Source organism: Akebia trifoliata, chromosome 7, assembly GCF_017979445.1.
Source record: "Akebia trifoliata isolate Shusen 1 chromosome 7, ASM1797944v1, whole genome shotgun sequence".
NCBI lineage: Eukaryota > Viridiplantae > Streptophyta > Magnoliopsida > Ranunculales > Lardizabalaceae > Akebia > Akebia trifoliata.
This window is the reverse complement of record NC_141381.1, coordinates 28,541,216-28,563,060: the sequence shown is the minus strand read 5'-3', so window position 1 is coordinate 28,563,060 and position 21,845 is coordinate 28,541,216. Positions and strand designations below refer to the sequence as shown.

Genomic DNA, 21,845 nt, shown 5'->3' with positions numbered 1-21,845 from the left:
CTTAAAACTATTTTTTTCCTTCACATTCACAATTCACATTTTAAACTTTAGTCAATCACCATCATCCTTTTATTAACATTCACTTAGAATTTCATGTATGCGAAGTTTAAAATATATTTTTAAGACAAATAATTATGAATTATATATTTTTTCTGTACAATTTATCTTTATATGTTTATTATCATTACTAATTATCTAATATTAATGAGGAATGAACCAAATCAATCGATCTGACTTGGTTTGGACTTGGGTTGAGTGTTTCATGCCCGAGGTCAAGTTGGTCTTTGTCAGTGTGGGTTGATCCCCAACCTGCCCGAGTTGCTGCCCCATTCCACAACAGATGTTCTTTGACTTCAATGATTTTTTTTTTGTTGTGACCCCATGTAATATTTCTCCAAGTCATTATTTTTAAGATTTGAATTCAAGAGGTGGTGCTGATTACTCATTTCTCCAAGTCATTATTTCTATGACTTGAACCCAAGATGTGATGTTGATTCTAATATCAAATGATATTTATCTAATTAATACACCAAAAAAATCTAGGTGTTTGTGTGCGAAAATTAAGGCCATATCTCTTTAGAGGTATGTTAAGATCAAGAGTTTTAGAACTCATGATTCATAGTTTTACCCTTAAGATTACAGAGTTTAAAGGCCATAGATTTTTGGCAAGAGATTAACGAAAAGGGCAATTTAGTTTTATTTTAGAGAGTTGCTATTGCCGCATCAACTTTTACTAACGCCACATTAACTGCATGCAATTCTTTAAGATTTATAAAAGAATCAGTGTGTCATTAGTAAAAGTTGGTGTGGTAATAGTAGCTCTCTTATTTTATTTTATTAATTTCTCATAATTGTCATTGGGTATTGTAGATGCAATTTCTTGCATTACGTTGAATAAGAAATTCCTGCGCTCCTTGGTGTGCCTGCAACACAACCTCTCCAACGCCCTAGTCAGATTTAATGTAAAAATTAGCAGAGTTTTTATATGTAAAAAAACATACCTTTTGCGTTCTCTCTCTCATTTATTTATAGAGATCTTGATCTTTTGTATCCTTGTTGATGTCATCTTTCCTTTAATTCGGAGTTTTAGTTGTAATGTATTTCCTTGTGAATCATATCTGGATTCAGTGAATTAATTTTAACAACGGATTCCACACATCTAAGATAATTCTGATTTTTCGTCAATTAGATCCCTTATATTTTGGAGTTCGAATATCCGTTTCATCTCTCTGATCCCGAAGTTCGACTCCGAATTAGGTGTTGGATTTAGCTTTCGTCTTATGTTTCTTTCAAACTTGGATGGCCATGAGATGCCTAAATTAATCCATGATTTTCTTGTATTCGTTTTTTTTTAAACAATTTGACTATCCAAAATTAGAATTTAACAAAGAAACGTATCTAAAAAATTCACCAAAGTTAATCCCAAAGGGTTGGTGAGATGGCCAAGACCACAACTCAGGAAACAGAGGTCTTGAGTTCGAATCACTCCCTAAGGGCCACCCTTAGGAATTTATCAAAGAAATTACCCCTTCCACATGCTTAGAGGATTAGTCTGGTGCTCTAAGAGGCCTGGACAACTTGATTCCCAAATTTTTTTTACCAAAGTTCATAGGGTATATACAGATTAACTTTTCTTTTCTTTTTATAATTAGACCAACCAAATTTTATAGATTATACTTTGGGACAATACTCATTAGAGCACCATCAGCTTTTCAGACCAATTTGTAATCTTAAGGAAAGGCTACACAATATTCGATCCCAGACTACAACTAATAAAAGTATGAGAACTTTTGCCAGACTGACAAATAATAAATTTCCAAAAATCCAAGAAAGAAAAATTCCCTTAAAACATTCTCTCCTTTTAGCTTTTTTTAACAAAACCCAAGAGAGAATGAGAAACGGCACAATCAAAACCAGAATGCAGAGAACCTATAGAAGGAAGGATACAAGAGTTGCAGCACAAAAATGGGCTTTTATTTATTTATTTTTGTATGAAAGTTCCAACTTTGGGTGCTTTAAAAACAGCTAATCTGTCTTTCTTGTTTTGTTCTTTTCAAACTCAGATTAGATATACTCTCTGTGTTATAGAGATTTATAAAAAGTTACAAGTTTTTGGATTCTTTATCTGAAAATGAGGCTGAGACAGCAACAACGGAAAAATAGGCCTATTGTCACGTTGCTGTTGCTTGTGTTTAGTTAAAACTGCTCACTGTGTTAGCACGTTAGAAAAAAGTGACAATAGCAGTTGTAATGGATCGGGTCAACCCAATAACCTTTACCATTTTTACTAGACCCATGTTGGAAACGGTTTGGGATTGGGTTTTGGATTACCCAACTTATGCTTGAAGAAAAATCTGGTGAGAATCTCCATGGAATAAAGAGAGCTTCTATTGGCACACCAGATTTTACTTATAGCACACCAATATGTACTTAAAGAATGGTTTAATTTCAAAACTATGAGCATGTTATAACTAACAATTGGTGTGCCAATAATGGATAGCAAGAAAATCTCCGTTGAACTATTGGGAAGTGGTATTGATTTTTAGGAAACTTTTCTTTTCACCTTCATCTCAGTTTTGTTTTTTTTTTCTTTGATGGATAGTCTCAAATCTCATTTAAGGTTACAAATTCTATGTGAAAAAACCCAAATCTTTAACTGGCCAAAGCCGTCGAATTTAACAAAATTCAATAGTTTGTGTCGTCGAAAATTATGAGTCAAATTCCAAATTCAATGATCAGTATCCATTGAGAGCTTTTCGGGCTTTCACTCCTTGAGATGCTTATTGTATCTTGATGATGACTTTTGCCTTGACTAAGAGTCTTTTCTTCGATGCTTTCTTTAACTTTGAACAATAAAAGATAAGAAGACAAGAAGGTTGGGGTCCCGATGTGGTGTCTGTCATAGATCCTCTGAAGATTGGATAAAAAACAATGAAAAAGTATAATGGGTAAAACGGAAAAAAAAAATAATGAACAATAAAATTGCTGAGAGATATTCAATATGTGAAGACTTAGAGAATGCAACATCTCTCTACCTCCCTCTCAATCTTAGTGGGATTTCATAGTTGAAATCTAGAAACATATGTCACGACATGTTTGGTCCAGGTGTAAGATGAATTGAGTAGTTGAGATGTAGTTAAGATGCACTTGAGTACTTTGGAAGATGTGTTCATCACATATAAGTAAACATTTGAGTTTGATATATTAGTATCTTTAATCATTAATGCAAAGTAGAAAAATAAAGATCTTTGACATGTGATGTCTCATCAGTCTGATAAGATTTTATTTAACATGAAAGAATATGCTTGAATTTAGATATGTGTTAGGAATTAGATTAGAAACGAACTAGGGAGTAGATACTAGCTCGGGTTCAAGTTAGATTTGAGTTAGAGATTTGATCAAAAACAAGTTAGGGATTATATATGAACTCGGATTTAGGTTGGATATGAGCTAAGGATCAAATACGAGCTAAGAATTAGAATTAGAATTAGAAAAGAACTCGGGATTAGATCATATACGAGCTAGTGATCAGATCAGAAACGAGCTAGGGATCTCATGTCCTTGTGTGATCTCGTTCAGATGTGAATTGTTTTAACATATTGATTTAAATAAGTTCGGACTCCGCCTTTTTACGTGAGAATAATTTTTTTGAGGGGTACATGTCACAATCTTAAGTAGGGATAAAAAATGGTTTGCACACCGACTTTTATATGGTTCTTTGTAGAAGTGAGGAATCCAATGCTGATGTGGGCATTTGATATGTTTGTTTATATAAATAATAAATTACAAAAAGATAAAAATATCCTAACGACCATAAATTGGATTGGTTGGCCTCTTAATCCAACCTGATCCACTTGAAAAATAAGGTTTAGTACCTTGATCTTAAGCCTGCAGACTGCATAATTGGGCCACACTCATAATTTTCAAGCCCAAATCCAAGCACCGCTAGGACTTCATAGTGTTGTGTCAGGCCTGTCCGGCCCATAATAACATACTAAGTACCCTCGAGACCGTTTGTTCTTTCTTTTTTATTCTTCTTTCTGGGTCTGGGTTAATTGATTGATACAGATTGAGTTTTTTAGATCAAAACATGAACTAATTTTTTTTTTATTGTTGTTGTCGAAAACAATGGCTTTGTTTTTTAATTTTCCAATACTTTTCTTTTCGTTGTTTATAGGTCTGAAAAAAAGCCCAGAGCCCAACCCAAATTCTCATGGGCTGGGTTTAAGTCTTGTCTAGCTTAATTTATGTGTGCACATCTCTAGGGCTGCCAATGAACATGTTCAGGCAGGCTTTGGTTGAGGCCTACAGGTGGGCTATATCTTATACCAGCTCTATACCCCTATCAGACCTAAACAAGCTAAGCCCAACTTGACCATAATGGGCCTAGGCTGGGTTTGGGTTGATTTTTATGTAAATTAGGCCAAGATTGGGCTGGGCTTGGGTTGATATGAATCCAAACAAAAATTTATATTACCACGCCATTATGATATAAAATTTGTAACATTTCTTTTCTGATTTGGATGATTTCTTGTGAACCAATAAGGACTCGAATGGGTTAATATCTGACAAATAAACAAAAATAAAATCTTAAAAAAAAAAAAAAAAAAAACAGAGTTTTAAAACAATGCCAGATCCCTCTCTCGGGCTAAAATCTAGGGGTGTGAATTGGGCCTGTCGGCCGCTAGCCTGGCCCTCTCGACAAAAAAAGGGTTGAGGTCTTCCTGTTGAATCCACAAAGTTAGGGCTGGGCTCAATTATTTTCAGCCCGTCAAATTCGAGTTGGGCTATGGCCTTAAGTTCCCAACGAGTCAGTGTATCTCGCTCGGTTGCCAAAAGACCCGGGATGACTCTCCCGGGTTGTCTCAGTCTCCAACGAGTTTTAAAATTATACGCCAGCTCCCTCTCTCGCGCTAAAATCCTTAAACCCTAAACCCAACCCCTCCAACTGAAAGGAAGTAGAGAAGGTTAAACCTTCTCCTCGAAACGTCTCTCTCTCGTTTCCTCTCACAGGGTTTCGGCCATGGCAGCTCTGAGAAGCAGAGCCAACCCTCTCCTCTCATCCGTACAGTTCTTCCTCACACGCAGAAGACTTGGATTCCGCAGCATTTGCTCTGGTCGCCTGGGATTTGTCTCCTCGTCTCCACCCGATTCAGAAGTTCCGGTCGCTGGTAGAAAGATTCTGGAAAAATTTACAGAAGAATTCGAGATTGGTTCGAATGTAATTACCTTTGAAACTGGAGAACTCGCTCGGTTCGCTAATGGTTCGGTCGTTATGAATGTGGAGAAGACACAAGTCCTAACGACGGTTGTGTCTGCAGAGGGAGATGGAGTTCGAGATTTCTTACCTCTCACGTATGTGTTGTTGTTGTTCTTGATTTCAGTTTATATGAAATATGGCTCATTTTAGTTGAATTTGATTGAATCCTCACTGTTATACTCAATGGGTAGTTGGTTACCAACATTTATATTGTCTTCGATGAACCCACAATTAATTTTTCTGTTTTTAAGTCTTAGGGCCTGCATTGTTATTGTTGCAAAATATGGTTTATTTTAATTGACTTTGATTGAATCCCTATTGTTATATTCATGGGCACCCACATTTGTATTTTCTTCAATGAACTTGCAATTGATTTTTCTGTTTGAAGTCTTAGGATTTGCTTGCAAGGCAGTAATTTGACCCCATTTTTTTTCTTCATTTGGATCATATATTTGTTAGTGTAGTTATGTCAGCTTTCATTTCCACTAAAATACTTCCCATGTGATTATGGAATTAGAGGCATAAAAATTCATAAAATTCTCTGAATAAGGGTCTAGCCAATTAAATCGATGAATTAATTGGTGATTCATCAATTAATCGCTGAATATGATAACATTTTTACGCTTCACCCACATTTTTTTTTCAATATATAAATCTCAAGAATAAAGATATGATTTTTACAAAGGTTGAACATGATGGGATTTGATAAGAAACACAAAAAACATCAATGGTATATTTCCTGAAAATTTCCCTATTTTTTTAATGAAAATTTCTGAATTTATCCAGATTAACCAAATTCACTCCTGAAATTTTCCCATTGACAAGATATGGTTTGTTTATTTATTTTTAAATTTTTTTATGAGTACTTGGATTTGGTTACAATGTTTAGAGGTTATTGATTCTTTTGAGAGATGTCTCTTTGATATAGTTGACTATGGGCTGTCATTGTATCTTGCATCAGTATATTCAGACCCACTTCAAACGATATCAGTTTCAAAAGGTCGAACTGGAATTTGACCTGATTATTAATTAATTCCAAGTCTCAGACCCAGAGCTCAAATTCTCAGGTTCATGTATGTTACGTTGTGTGGTTCTTTCTATTGTTAAATTTCAAGCTGAATCTGTTGATGTTTTCTTGGTTCTCTCATCTCTTTATGTTGTATGCATGCTTAAATTTGCATTCTAAACTTTTGGTCCTCCTGCAAAACTCTCCGTAAGGGTTATTGTACATGAAGCCATGAAATGTTAAGGAATTGTCTATTTGTTAATGTTTTAAATTTCGGCATACTTCTTGATAGTTTCTTGGTTTTTGAAGTTTTTGGGAATCGATTACATACTCATTTGGTATACTTAGGATTGTTGTTCTCCATGTATTTGCTTGTCATAAGGTTGATTATCAAGAAAAGCAATATGCTCAAGGTTTAATTCCTACCACTTTCATGCGGAGAGAGGGTGCTCCAAAGGAACGTGAACTTTTATGTGGTCGCCTCATTGATAGACCTATTCGACCACTATTCCCAGCTGGCTTTTACAATGAGGTCCAGGTATGTTGTCGCTATTCAGCTAGTATCTTTCTATTTCTTTTGGTTCTCAATTTATTTTTACTATTTCTTGCTCAATATGGCCAGTTTTATAGGTAGTTGCGAATGTTCTTTCCTCTGATGGGAGGCAAGATCCAGGTGTAATGGCTGCTAATGCGACATCTGCTGCTCTTATGTTATCGGATATTCCTTGGGGTGGTCCCATTGGAGTGATACAACTAGGGAGGATAGATGGACAATTTGTAATTAACCCTAGCATGGATGAGGTGATAATACTCTACAAATTTTTCCTATTAGATCCTCTTATGTTGCTCTACAATTTGTTACTCCTAGCTTGCACAAGGCAGTACTTTACATTAGTCAGTATGATGTCTTTGGCCTAGCCAACACCATCAATTCTCTACTGCCTTGTGGGGGTCTTTCTAGCTTATTGAATAGGGACAAATTCAGTTATATTAGGAATGTTTACGTCTTTGCCTGCATGTTTGGTGGTTTCGAAGACCTTCCTGAATGAATAGTCTTTTTTGTAACCATGTGATAAGGAATAATGTGTATATGAACCCTACTTTGCTGACTATGGTGGATTAATTCACGTATGAATGTTAGAGTTCGATACTGATACAAGTATCTGATTCGATGAACCCCAAAAAAGAAGGATTAGTAGACTTGACAACATAATTAAATCACTTGAACTTAATCATTCCTACATTATAATAATGCAGATAATTGATTACATAATTTATATGATTTGTATCATATACCTTATGGAAAAAATAAGACAAATACTAAAGAAAAGATAAGACATGTATGAAATGTAATATTTGCTACATAAAAAATTTCATTTGGAGAAAGGTAGAATGCCTAGTCTTAGGGATCAACGCCACAATTTCAATTGGTATCGAATTACTTACCCTCGAAAATCCGAATCTTACAATACTTCAGTAATTTCTGATTGCTTTTTGATGTATGAATGCATAGATTGAAGTTCAATCTAACAGCATTACCTGGTATCTACTTATTTGAATCTTTATTGATTTACAAATTAATGCTATGAAAGTCGTCATGAATTTGCCTTGAACTGACTTAAAATTGTTTTCTCAAGTCTATATATATATATATATATATATATATATATATATTCATGCACATTTTGGATGCCTTCTTGACATTGTTTATTTATTTTTTGATTGTAATGCATGCAGCTTAGCTTAAGCGATCTCAACTTGGTTTATGCCTGCACCCGGGATAAAACTTTGATGGTAGATGTACAGGCTCGTGAGATTTCAGAGAGAGATCTAGAAGCAGCGTTACGGTTAGCACATCCTGAGGTAAGTCGTAAGATTTGTAACAACTTCTAATTGTTGTCACTTAGATTTGGGTTTATGGACTATCCTAATATGGCAGTTTTGATTATCCAGGCTGTAAAATATCTTGAACCTCAAATCAAATTGGCTGCAAAAGCTGGGAAACATAAGAAGGAATACACATTATATATGGTTTCAGATACCACAATGGAAAAAATCAGGGGTTTGGCAGAAGCTCCAATTGAATCTGTTTTTACAGATCCCAGCTATGGCAAGGTGCACATTTAACTTCTCTCTTTCTGGTGAAATGACTCTTTCAGTTTTTTGAATTCTTGATGAACGTGTTCTTTTTGTTCTCTATGGGAGTTATGAAAGTCAACTGCCTATTTATTTTACAATTTATTTGTCTCCTTAAAATTATTTGTTAATGTGTTGTTTACATTCAGTTTGAACGTGGCAAAGCCTTGGATAAAATTACCCAAGATGTAAAAAAGGTACTTCTAGAAGAATGCGATGAAGAAAGCTTAAAAGTTTTGCCAAAGACAATTGACACAGTAAGGAAAAAGGTAAGCTTACCTAAATACAGATAATTTTTTTTTTGTGGTTTATGTATCTCTCTCTGTGTCTTTCAGCTCTAAATGGATACAGGCATTTCTTGTAAATTTATTTCTTCTTCTTGAGATTCCTGTATGATAATATCCTTATAGTGAAATCCTTGTTAGCATGTATCTTTGTCCGTGCTTTGCTGTGTCACTTGGACTTTTCAAAATGGATGTTGCACTCATTTCACACGCTTCATTTTATAAGTGTAAATATTTCCTTACTGACCTAGAGTGTCGGATTTGAAGGTTTGGATTTCACGGCATTTTTCTTCAATTACCTTGTAATTATTGATTACTGATGTAGGACAACATAGGTTTTATCGGTTTTAGGTCTATTCTACTTTAGGAAGAGAGGGGGAAAGGCTTATTAGTTGTTGAAGAAGAAAGAAAGTTGTAGAAAATGATTTTAGGACCAAAAGGTTTTCTTGGCCATGGTGAAAGGTTTCAACAAGGTCAATTGGGTATGTGAAGTACATGGTTTTGCAATAGGGTGTTGTAGTTGGTTATAAGGGTATAGAATAGGGTTAAGTTTCATGGAGGAGTATAGAATAGGGTTAGATTTGTTGGATAGATAAGTGAATAATCTTTCAACGAAACGAAAATCAATAGAATACGATAAGTTTTGACTCTCAACATAAGGCCTAAAGAAAAATGACGTGAATAATACTTAGACTCAAATCAAACTCCTAAAATAACCAAAAGACAAGTCAAAACAAAAATAACTAATCTAAAACTAATCCCAACATAATAAATGTGGTAAAAAATAGAGGGAGATAAAGCAACGAAGAAGGAGCATTAGTTTCTCATCTTATTTGTGTTTGGGATGATTACTACTTCAATTTCGTACTTCTGCCATACTCTTAGCTGATTCCTTCCCACCATTGCACCGTGTCCCTTTCACTGAACCACTTTTGCCTGCATAGGACACCTCAAATGTTATTCTTTTTAAATCAAAACAATGGAATTCCAACTGTCTTAAGAATTTAAGACTCATACTAAGATTCTCTAGATATGGATACACTAAAGTAGAGCAACTAATGATGAGTGAATACTAAGGTGAAAAAAAACCCAATTAATTCTATTAATTTCTTTTGATAAAGTGCAATTAATTCTATTAATTGTCCAATCTTTTGACTTTTTTAAGAGCTGTGACCATGGGGGGTGAGGAGAGTTTTTATTTATTTATAGTCATAGCATTCACAGATGATGAAAGCAGGAATTAAAGGGGTTTCGTTATTGAGAAGGACCATACTAGTTACTTATCAAAAAGAAGAAAAGAAAAAAAAGGAGAGAAGGAACATGCTGGTTTAATGTCCTAAAAAGGCGAGAAGTTCAAATAGGATTTAGATTGAGGTATTTGGAGCAGATTTGGGTTTACTTGTCTGAATGGAGGACATGTCTTCAAATTGATCTGATTGTAGGAATATGATTCGGGCAGCTGACTCCATATAATTGGGATATGATGATCTTGATAATTTGCTCTAAGGCACATCTCATTCCTAAATAATTTGAGTTTTCATATCTATATATATATTTTCTGATTCTTGTAAATGAATTTGTTTTCGTATGCTATCAGGTTGTTCGGAAGAGGATTATTGAGAAAGGGCTTAGAGTTGATGGGAGGTGTCTTGATGAAGTTAGGCCTTTATGCTGTAAATCTGGTAACTTACATGTACCACATGGATCGTCGTTTTTCTCACGTGGAGATACTCAGGTCTACTTTCATTTCCTTTACTTTTGTTGGATTTCTTCACTTTTCTTGGATAAATATAACACCAAAAGTTTTCATATCAGCTGCCTTTCTGAAATCCTGGTTGCAGGTTCTCTGCTATGTCACAATTGGAGCCCCAGGAGATGCTCAACGCTTGGACTCTGTGGTTGGCCCGCCGAGAAAGCGCTTCATGCTTCACTATAGTTTTCCATCATTCTCAATTAATGAGATTGCTAAACGAGGTGGCCTGAATAGGCGTGAAGTTGGCCATGGTAATCTAATTTACCTTTTCTGCGATGCTATGTTAACTAAACAACACCTAGTTGAGAATGAATGTTTGAGTTCAACCATAGTGGTCACTTTTTTAGATGACTCGCAAACATATGATTCGCTGCTTGAATTGATGTTAAGCGAACTTGTGATCAACATTACAATCTGACAAAGCAAAATGTATTAAAAGAGAAAGGAAGGTGGAGAAGACTAGTCTACACGAGAGAGAAGGCAAAGAAAAAAAGCAGACAAGCCATGAGCAAGATCAATCCTTACATGGTCCCATCTAAACAAAAAAATCCTCAAAAAAGACCCCCTAAACACCTTTCAAAATTTGAACCAATACTCAAAGCTCTGATAAGTGTCCACGATACATATAATTACAAAGCATGTGCCCCATGATATTATTGGTTTGGTGGAAGATTTTTCGGATTGTTGAGGACTCTGAATTTTTCTTGTTGGCAACTTTCTTCAGTACCTTTCATGCATATTATTTATGTTTTGCCAATGAGGGTTTTTGTTGAACATGCAATTCCTTTACTTTTTACGCTGTTGTAGGCACTCTTGCGGAGAAAGCTTTGCTTGCTGTGTTACCTTCTGAAGAGGATTTCCCATATACTATCCGTGTCAATTCAGATGTCATGGCCTCTGATGGTTCGACCTCAATGGCAACTGTTTGTGGAGGTATCCTCATTAAACTACTCCTGTAAGAGCTCACATCAGATGTTCATTTTGTTTTTTGATTTCTTTCATTTTTGAAGGCTCTTTTCAGCCTGCGTAAGCTTCCATAAGCTTGTAGATTTTATCCATGGATCTATAAGCCTTCTTACCAAACTCTTGCAATGCACCGAAAAGAACTTTGGAATTTTACCATTTTTGTTTATGCTGATTAATTCCTCATTAGCTGTCTATATAACAATGGAACGGTCGTGTGTATTGCTGTCAACACACTTCCTTAGGGAGGGCCAAAGGCAGAACATTCGCTCACATGTACTGTAATATATTATATTAGTCATCTTCAAATCAGAAGTTTCTTTTTAAACTAAAAACGAGGGGAAAAGTGTGAGAAAGTAGAAGGTTACATTTCCATACACCATAGAACTATCCAATACGTGTTAATAAATAAAAGTAGATTTATAATAGGGAAAGCTATGAAGGCACTGGTGTGTTAAGCACTTAAGATAGCGTGTGTAGGATGGAACACTCTACCCTTCTTTTAGAAATCATTTTCTAGTATTTTTTTAAAATAAAGGTTGACATTGTCACACGTGTAAGGATGTGTGTCACAGATGTATTGATGCAGATCCATGTTGCTATATGTCAACGTGGCAAAAAATGGGAGCATGGCCATATCCTTGTTTATGGTTAGGTCCTGAGATAAATTGGCCTGTATACTTAACCAACTCAAATCTATATTATGTATATGAAAATGAATCCAGTTCACTTGCTCCTTGACCAAAAGCTTCATACTTATCACGTGGTATTCTCCATTTTGCTCATTGTAATATATTGTATTCTTCTGTGAAGTCTTAAAAAATTATATGTTCTTTGCAGGTAGTATTGCTTTAATGGATGCTGGAATTCCATTACAAGAACATACTGCAGGTGTTTCTGTGGGTCTTGTTACTGATGTGGATCCATCAACTGGGATGATTAAGGAATACCGTATACTAACCGATATATTAGTAAGTTGTCTACTTGAACCATTTGAGTTATTCAGTTGACCGCCGCTGTGGTGGTTAAAATAGATTGCAAAATAATGTAATACAAAATTCTCCTTTGCCATTCATATTAATTAGAAAAAAAAGAAAAAGAAAAAATAAATGATATGAAAACACAAGGCTTGATTAAATATATGATTCTAGATAAAGTTGCATGGAATGTATATATATATATATATATATCTATATATATATTCCATCTTAATGTGCCACTCAACCGAGTGAATATTAAAATAAATAAACTTGGAAAATCCCCTTCCAACACAGAGCACAAAGGACAGATTGATCAAGAAATAGATCAATTAGCTCAAAAAAAAAAAAGAAAAAAAAAAAAAAAGAAAGAATACAGCCAACGTTGTGTCTTATATGGGTTAAAAGTTTTGGAATAGGCTGATTTTTTGTGAGGACAATCTCTATGGTGAGGAGACTATCATCACAAAAACTCAGTCGATTCCAAAACTTCTAACCCCCCCATCAAAAGTGGTTTACAAGTTGAAGAATTGTGGACTGTCGATTTTTACGATTGATATGTACACCACTTTTGATGGGGTTAGAAGTTTCAGATTGGGCTGATTTGTTTTTAGGATGATCTCCTCACCATGGAGATCATCCTCACAAAAAGTCAGCCCACTCCGAAACTTCTAACCCATATAAGAGAAAGCGTTGGCTCCCTAACGTTGGCTGCCGAACGGGACCATATATATATATGGTAAGTATAGGATTTCATTCAATCAAAAGCAAAGAGGAGGTCAATGAGACCATCTTAAAATCCAAGAAAAAGAAAAGAAAAGTGGACAGAAAGAGAAAGCAACAGGAACAAAGCTAATATCCACCTTCTATGACTTTTCCTTACATCCATGCTATTTCAACCTTCCTCTTTCCCTTTTGGAGCCTTCGACTTGCATCAATGCACTTGTCACCGATGCTATTATTGGTTATACATGCCCAAACCATCTCAATTGACTTTCCTTTATTTTTTCTTCTTTTGGGGCTATTCCTAAATTCCCCGGAATATACTCATTTTTTGCTTTTGTGTTTCATGAATTCCCTGGAATATACTTAACATTTTCATCACTACCGTATTTATTCTATGAACATATTTCTTGATTGCCTGACTTTGAGATCCATAAAACATAATGGTCTTAGTGCCACCCTTTAAATTTTTTCTCTAGTTTGTATCATGGTTCAAAATTTCATACCATTTTGAATGCTTCGATGGAACAATTTTGGTTTTGTCCGTTTTGGTCAATACCATTTCGGTTAAGAATGTTTCTGTTTTTCTCTTGACTAGAACATTGCCTCAAATCGAGATTAGACCTTGGTTTGATTGACCCACGTTGATCACATTGAACTCCGAAAAGGGTTCCTCCACTTAAATCCACCCAACATTCTATGTTTCACATCCTCATCAATATTTTCACCTCTATTAAGAATCGATAGATATTGGAAGTGATCTTTCTGGGTTATATTTATTGCCCGTCAATGTATATTATTGTTTTGTCCCTAGGAGTATCCTCACAAAAGTGGCAATATACATATTCTGTCATGGTCCAACTATTTTTAAATCATTGGTTTCTAAGACATCATTCCGTAGGTACAATTTGAATTTACTTTCTCTAATTTCATTGATCAACACTGCACCTTTTGCAAATAATGTATTCCACTGGACTTCTCTTCTTGAATATGAGCCATTAATCCATCCATACTTGTGCAAAAAGGTATGGACCTAGGGCTAACCCTTGGTGCAAACCCATTTAACTAGAAAGTCCCTCATTTCTGCAACGAATGTTCAAGCTCCTGCTACAACTCCAGCATAAATATCCTTAATAACGTCAATGTGCTCACATGAGACATTTTTTCCCTGTATTGTGACCCCAAATCTTGGGAAGAAGGCTTCCATGATAGGCTTTTCCTAAGACAAAAAAGGGTGTAGATTCTTATTTTTTCTCAAATCTTCTGCATTAGTTGTCGATCTCACTATGCCAAAATCATTTACAAACTGTGATGTCTGCCTTTTCTTCTTTTAAAATCAATTGTCCTATGTTTCTTATGAAAACAAGTTCTAGTTTTGCTAGTGTACGAAAACAAGTCCTGTTCATCACGGTTCCTTGCACATTGCAGGGTCTGGAAGATCATCTAGGGGACATGGACTTCAAAATTGCTGGCACACGAAAGGGAATTAATGCAGTTCAGTTGGATATTAAACCAGCTGGAATTCCTTTAGATATTATCTGTGAGTCTTTGGAGCCTGCATTGAAAGCCCGCCTTCAAATCCTTGATCATATGGAACAAGAGATTAATGCACCCCGTACTCAAGAAGATAGGAGCTCTCCACGACTAGGTTGGAAGCATGACTTTTGCTTTGATTTTGTTACTGACATCAATTTGATCAAGCAAATTATGTGTCCAAGTATGAGTTATCACTGATATATGCATTAAAATTAATGATTTGCTGTAGCTACTATGAAGTCAGTAATGATTCCCTTCGGCGCTTAATAGGCCCTCAAGGTGCTCAAAGGAGAAAAATTGAAGAGGAAACAGGTTTGCTTTAAAACTTCAGCAGGTGTAAAATACAGTGCAATCTGCATCCAAGGATCTTTACATGCATAAATACGGATATTTTCCGTGAATATCATGTCATGTATTTTTTGCATAAAGTGATTGACTCATTTTCCACTTATACTGTTTTTTAATAATTATTATTATTATCATTACTATTACAATGGTCGGGCTTCTATGTACTATTATCACTTCAGTGTTTTCTACAATGTGCTTCCCTAATTTAGGTGCACGGATATCTGTAAGCGATGGAACACTAACTATAATTGCCAAGAATCAGATAGCTCTGGAAAAAGCAGTAGACAAGGTAATTGTAATATCCCTCAGGGTTATTTCATTTGTATAATCAGTCAAGTTGAAGTGCCTCTTTTGAGTAGCATTTTCCTTTTGAAGTATGTTTTAGATTTCAAAATAACCTATTTGTATTTTTCTCTTACAATGCTTGGATGCCACCGTATGACCAGTGTGCCTGTATCAACATGATTTGATACAGATACTGTAGATGCTTCAACATTAGATTTTCTCATTTCCTATTGAACTATTAATTATTTTCTACTGTTTATGTCAACACGAATGCTAATCATTATTATTTTTTATTCTCAGGTTGATTTTATCATTGGACGTGAAATTGAAGTTGGAGGAATTTATAAAGGTGTTGTATCTTCAATTAAAGAATATGGTGCTTTTGTGGAGTTTAATGGTGGCCAACAAGGCTTGTTACATGTTTCTGAGTTATCACATGAGCAGGTATGTAAAATTAATGGAGGTGGTTCCTTTAGGACCAAACTCCTGTTGCTTTTATTAAAATCCTTACCTATCTTCAATATGTTTTATTTTTAGCTCATGATTTCATTATTTTTCAGTCATAGTTTTTGACTTCGTCATGGAAACTTACATTGCTGACATCATGATGCACAATTAACAAATCTTTACATCATTCTTTGTTCAGGTCTCTCGAGTCTCGGATATAGTATCTATAGGCCAACAGCTTTCGTTAATGTGCATTGGACAGGATGTCCGGGGTAACATTAAACTCTCTCTGAAAGCAACATTACCCCAACCTGAAACGAAGAATGTGGTTCATGGAGGTTTTGTATCACCTGTGAAACAAAAAGTAATTATCGGGGGTTCAGGTGGGGACATGTCTAACTGTGAAGAAATCAAGGATTCTACTTCGGATGAATCACTGGTAGGCAATTCTTCCTCTATCTTGCCCCCATCAATTGTAATTCGGAGTGCCGCAGAGTGCGATGAAGAGGTAAGTTCTGCTACTGTTACTCAAAAAATCACTCAGAAAAATGAGAAGAGTTCTCAGACTTCTTCTAGAGCCCCAAAGGTGAATGACAAGGTGAAAGCTGTAAATGGAACTGGCGTAAGTGCCAAGTCATTGAGACTCGGGGACAAGCTTAGTGCGAAGGTTTATCAGATACGGGCACATGGGTTAGTCCTTGATCTGGGTGGTGGAATTCGTGGAATGTATCGATTTGAGGTGCGTTTTTTTGTTTTTGGAATATGTTTTTTTTCCTCAAATATTTTATTCTTGATTGTTTGGGTAAATCTGTTATTATCGACATGTAAGACCATAAAATTCATAAGTTCCCTTTGATAAAATGACTGTTATCACTTTGAAATTGATAATTATAATTATTAATGTCATGTATTTATTTGCAAAACTATATCATTCTTAATACTTGTGCTTTGCAGGTAAATGGTAAAAAAGACTTTGAGGTTGGCGAAGAGTTGCGAGTCAAGTGTTTGAATTTCTCTACCAAGGGGATTCCAGTAATGTCTTTGTTAGAAGATGAGTAATGGGTCATCAGCATTCCATCTTGAAGAGTAAAATATCTCGCGGGCAACAATTGAGAAGATGAGCGCAAAATGAAATCATCAATTAGTATAGATGAGATGCCAAATATCGGGAATTGTTTTTGCAGGAAGAGTGGGTGGTTTTGAAGCTTGTACGATGTTTGAGTTTATATAGAATTCGGGGCATTGCTTGGGGAACTACATGGTTCATGGGTGCAGTTATCTGCCAATCTAACTTGAAAAGAGTTCTTGTTGGTGGTCTGGTTCCTTGCTGTTTTAACTTTATTAAAATGTACACTTTACATTTAATTAATAAATTAATTGTTAATTTATGAGATATGTTTATCAGTTTTTGAGGAATAATTCTGTGCGCATGCGCTATACCGAACTTGGTGTAGGAACATCAATTGTGGCTCTGATCTATGGCAAACTGTGTTATATGGCCCACCGATTGATTTACAGCCCTATTTGTTGATCTAGTTTAGGTTGATGATGATGAGTCATCCTCTTTGTATGCCAGTTAATTTTTTTTAAAGATTTATTGATCTACAAATCTACACCATCCATGTGATGATTTAAAATCAAGTGCTCTCATATCTGATAGGTGACAAAAGCATGGGATGGTTTTGATCTTCCGATCTATGTATAACGATACACGATTCCATGTTGCACCATCAGGGCTATATTCGTAAGAAAAAAGAAATTTTAGGGCTATAATCGTAATTTCGAAAAACTTGGAAGTCTAATAAAACCCGATCCAGTAAAATTTGGGACGAAAGGATGGCTTTCCTTTCAGTGTCTGTGTCTCCGTTTTCGGGTCAACCTTTTTGGAGTTTTCGGACCCGTAATCAGCCGGTTCATTGCGCTAACGAACGCCAAGTGCTCTTTAACCGAATCGCTCCTGTATATGATAACGTACGCCTCTCCATGAACATTACTCCTCTTTGAAATTTCTAAGATTTATCACATTTCAATATTCTTATTTGCGCCGATAGTTAACCCTTATAATCCTACTCTCATGGGACTTTGAGTGCTTTTGTGAATAAATTTCCATTTTTTTTAATGATTTTTTTAAGTTTTATAATTTCAGCTGAACGATTTGTTGAGTTTGGGGCAGCATCGCATTTGGAAACGGATGGCTGTTTCTTGGAGCGGGTAATTTATTTATTTTTATTTAAAATTTTTATTTTTATTTTTATTTATTTATTTTATTGTTGAGCAGAGCGAGTAAGGGTGACTGTGTGTTGGATTTGTGTTGTGGAAGTGGTGATTTGGCGTTTCTTTTGTCTAATAAAATCGGACCTGAAGGAAAGGTTTCTCTCTCTCTCTCTCTTTTTATTTTTCTTTTTAGATAATAGATTGGGTTCCGAAACAATACATTTTCTAAAGATATGGGCCTGGGCTTGATCCATCAATTATTAAAAGCCAACCCAGACCTCGATACTGTTTGGTGGTGCAGTTGTTGTGGGGATTTTCAGACTTTTTAACTATAAATTTTCAGTTAGTATGTCTTAATTTGAATTCAATTAAAATTTTATTTTTGGGAATAAGTTTTGTAGGTGACTGGTCTTGATTTTTCAAAGGATCAATTATTGGTTGCATCGTCTCGACAAGAGTTGCAATGGAACGCGTGGTACAATAACATCATGTAAGCATTGGTAAACTAGGGTCCATACTATGCCCCTTGAATGAGAATTATTGAAAAAGATGCAACTGAGAAATAGAAAATTAAAATTTGCTCTGTATTAATAAAGAGAGTTACTATTGCCACATCAACTTTTACTTACGCCACACCAACTGTGTGCAATTCTTTGGTGAATTACATAGGAATTGGTGTGGCATTAGTAAAAGTTGGTATGGCAATTGCAGCTCACTTGATAAAACAATCATGGAATTTTATGTTGCTTTGAAAAAGTATTAATGTGCCTTGATAAATTTGGGGGTCCAACTCAAAATCAATTGGCAATGAGTGGAGTGGCCCAAGAGCTTATAAGGAGAGAGACGAGGCAATGAGTGTCCAATGTGGGACTAAACTCAACATGCCGGTCCAACTCAAAACCAATTGGCAATAAGTGGAGTGGCCCAAGAGTTTATAAGGAGAGAGACAAGGCAATGAGTGTTCGATGTGGGACTAAACTCAACATGTCTTTTAAAGTAGACATTGAGAAACCTTTACCTCAAGTTACATGTCTATTCACATGTGTGTTCAAGACAATAGAAGAAAGTTTGCAACTAGAAGTTACCTTTCTCTCTTGAATAAACAAATTCTGAATAAAAAAACTTAAAAAGGTACCAAAAATTTGGTAAGACAAAAGTTTAAAAATATAATTATTACTAATAGAACTAACAATCATCAAATAGTTGACTTTGAGATTTTAAATTTACAATGTCAATGACAACAATTTGAAAACAACTTCTAACTTTCAAAAGGCGCCGAATAAATTGAAACATGATGGTGCACTAAAAATTGATAAAATTATTTCAAATGTCGTAATTTCTCCTTTTCATTGTTTAATTAATGTCAATATTTGTAGGTGGATGGAAGGTGATGCACATGATTTACCCTTTCCAGAGAGCTACTTTGATGCAATTACTGTTGGTTATGGGCTACGCAATTTGGTAGATAAACCTAAAGCTATGAAGGAAATGTTTCGAGTTCTAAAACCAGGTTCACTTATTTTGTTTCTTTATAAATTTAAAAAAAAAAAAAGTTTAAATGTGATTTATGATTTGAATTATGTTTTATTGTTGTTGGTGTGTGTTTCAGGTTCAAGGGTATCCATTTTGGACTTCAACAAGAGCACGCAACCATTTACTACATTAATTCAGGTGTTTATCGCAATATATTAAGGCTGTCAATAATTACTTGAACATTTTTTTATAAGAGAATATATTTTTATATTTCCATAACATGATGAAGTTGTGCTCACTTTCTTTAACTTAGTATTCACTTCTTTTGCAACAATAAAGAAAATGTTCTGTTTCGATTCTATTTGAATGGGGGTTCCGTCCCCATGACCCAAAAGTTTTCCAAGCTTCGTTCTTCAACTTTAATAGATAAATGTATTACCTATGCAATTCAGATATGAGACATTGTTATGTATGGTGGCCCTAGAATTCTATTTGACATGCTGACATGTTGATCTGGCTATATGAGATTGTTGAAGGAGGACATAATTATGAGACCATGAAACAAATTGTGTCAATTGTTTATAAGATTGTGTCCCCATCATTTAAAACTTTTAATATCATCCCAACAGTATGAGGACCATCTTGTTGGTATGTAAGTTCTAATTCTGAATTGTAAATGTATCTCACGCAATTTAAACAGTTAATCTTGATTTTTTTTTATTCCTTTTGCAAGGAATGGATGATTGATAATGTGGTTGTACCAGTGGCAAGTAGTTACAGCCTTACAAAGGAGTATGAATACTTGAAAAGCTCAATCCGCGAATTCTTAACAGGTCTGTGCTCCCTTATTGACAGACTTTAGATCAGTTTTGAGAGGGCTTAAATACGTTGCTTATCGTTAGAATCTGGGTCTACAGTCATGCGTTTTTTGTTTTGTTCTCTCTTGCTTAATTGATCGTAAAAGTGTTAAAAAAACGAAACAACACAGAGACAAAAATTGCACATAAGGATTTACGTGGTTCGGTAGTGTGCCTTGGTCAATGGATTGGAACAAGAACAATCACTATTTCTCTCAAGTTTGACAACCCTAGAGATCTCTATTTATAAAATCGAGAGTAACTGAAACATTAAATCTCCCCAAAATAGAAAACCCTTAAGAAAATATTACACAATTGCCGTTTTCGTAAAGCTAACTGGGGGGCACGGCGATCTGCACCCCTGCAATTCAGCGTACACGACATATCATACACAACAAAAAGTTAAAATATATATATATAAGAAATTTTATCAAAGAGAGGAGGTTGAGAAGACCTACCTCATACAAAAAGAAAAGAAAAATAGAGCCAAAGGAACAAAATAGACCACCAAAGCTGTAGTCTCTCATTACAAACAAGCTCCCAATTCAAGTGGAAGTTCAAAAATATTTCTTTAAACTCATCAAATTACTTGCACTAGATTGATGATGAAGTGTAATGTGGTGCAGGGAGGGAGTTGGAGAAGCTTGCGTTGGAAGCTGGGTTTTCCAATGCCAAGCATTATGAAATCGGTGGAGGCCTCATGGGTAACCTAGTAGCCACACGTTAGCATTACGAAATTGATCCAAAATGGGTGCAGATTTAGTGAGGATGCCATCTAATATAGTGTGGGGAGAAAGAATTTAAAATTTGTCTTATGGAATTCTTGGCATTTTACCTATTTTGAATTTTTGAGTACAATATGCACCATTTTTTAGTGTTAGTGAAAAATTTCTCAAGTTGTATTATTTCAAATGTTTATCTTGAATGATTACTAATGGATTCGACTTGGTTTATGGTGATCATTCCGTTTAAGTTTCATGTGCACCAATGGCTTAACTGTTGGGTCAAATCTCTGATAAAGGTTGATGGCAAACTAAATTACTTCCAAGCTTTTCGGCACTAAGAACCAATATTTTGTTCCGTTACGACAAAAGTTTATCGCAAAGTGAGTTTTATGAACTTATCGAATTCAACCAAGAAAAGTTACGAATAAAATATCAATGCCCATCCTTTGGAAGAGACTTATGAACGCTAATGACCAAACAATGTTTAGATTTGCATTTTTGTTTCCTTGGTTCTATTATCGCGAAGATGGGAATTTGAGATGACACAGCTCTATAATTACATCTAAATTGTAATGGTGTATGTGTGTTATGTGATCGATACATCCCCAATACAATTTATTTTATTTTATTATTATTTTTTAAAGATTTTTGCAGTCAACTTCAAGATCTTGGGTAATTTTTTTTTTCTTTGAACTTAAATTCTTCACTCTTTCTACCATTAAACCTCAATGACAAAATAAGATTTTTGTCTAAGAGTATAAGATGAAACTTTCGTCATTAAAATCAAAGGGGTATGTCATTAGTTTGGAAAACACAAGATTAGGGGTGCAACTTGGTTCGGGTCAAATCGGAATTAAA

General features: G+C 35.1%; 2 protein-coding genes across 2 annotated transcripts; both read left to right on the top strand.

Annotated features, from left to right (window-relative positions):
• Nucleotides 1-4,928: 4,928 nt before the first annotated feature.
• LOC147398809 (polyribonucleotide nucleotidyltransferase) lies at nt 4,929-17,109 on the top strand. Its single transcript, XM_086448125.1, has 16 exons — nt 4,929-5,359; nt 6,649-6,804; nt 6,897-7,067; nt 8,004-8,129; nt 8,220-8,381; nt 8,552-8,671; nt 10,284-10,421; nt 10,528-10,690; nt 11,247-11,372; nt 12,243-12,373; nt 14,531-14,750; nt 14,879-14,950; nt 15,196-15,275; nt 15,572-15,715; nt 15,918-16,457; nt 16,673-17,109. The coding sequence occupies exons 1-16, from the start codon at nt 5,024-5,026 to the stop codon at nt 16,775-16,777; spliced, it is 2,790 nt and encodes a 929-aa protein (XP_086304251.1). The 5' UTR covers nt 4,929-5,023; the 3' UTR covers nt 16,778-17,109.
• Nucleotides 17,110-17,528: 419 nt separating this feature from the next.
• MENG (S-adenosyl-L-methionine-dependent methyltransferases superfamily protein) lies at nt 17,529-21,147 on the top strand. The gene is made up of 8 exons (XM_086448124.1): nt 17,529-17,689; nt 17,865-17,929; nt 17,997-18,087; nt 18,334-18,422; nt 19,309-19,442; nt 19,542-19,603; nt 20,139-20,238; nt 20,889-21,147. Exons 1-8 carry the CDS (start codon nt 17,555-17,557, stop codon nt 20,987-20,989), a joined length of 777 nt encoding a protein of 258 aa, XP_086304250.1. The 5' UTR covers nt 17,529-17,554; the 3' UTR covers nt 20,990-21,147.
• The last annotated feature ends 698 nt before the right edge of the window (nt 21,148-21,845 follow it).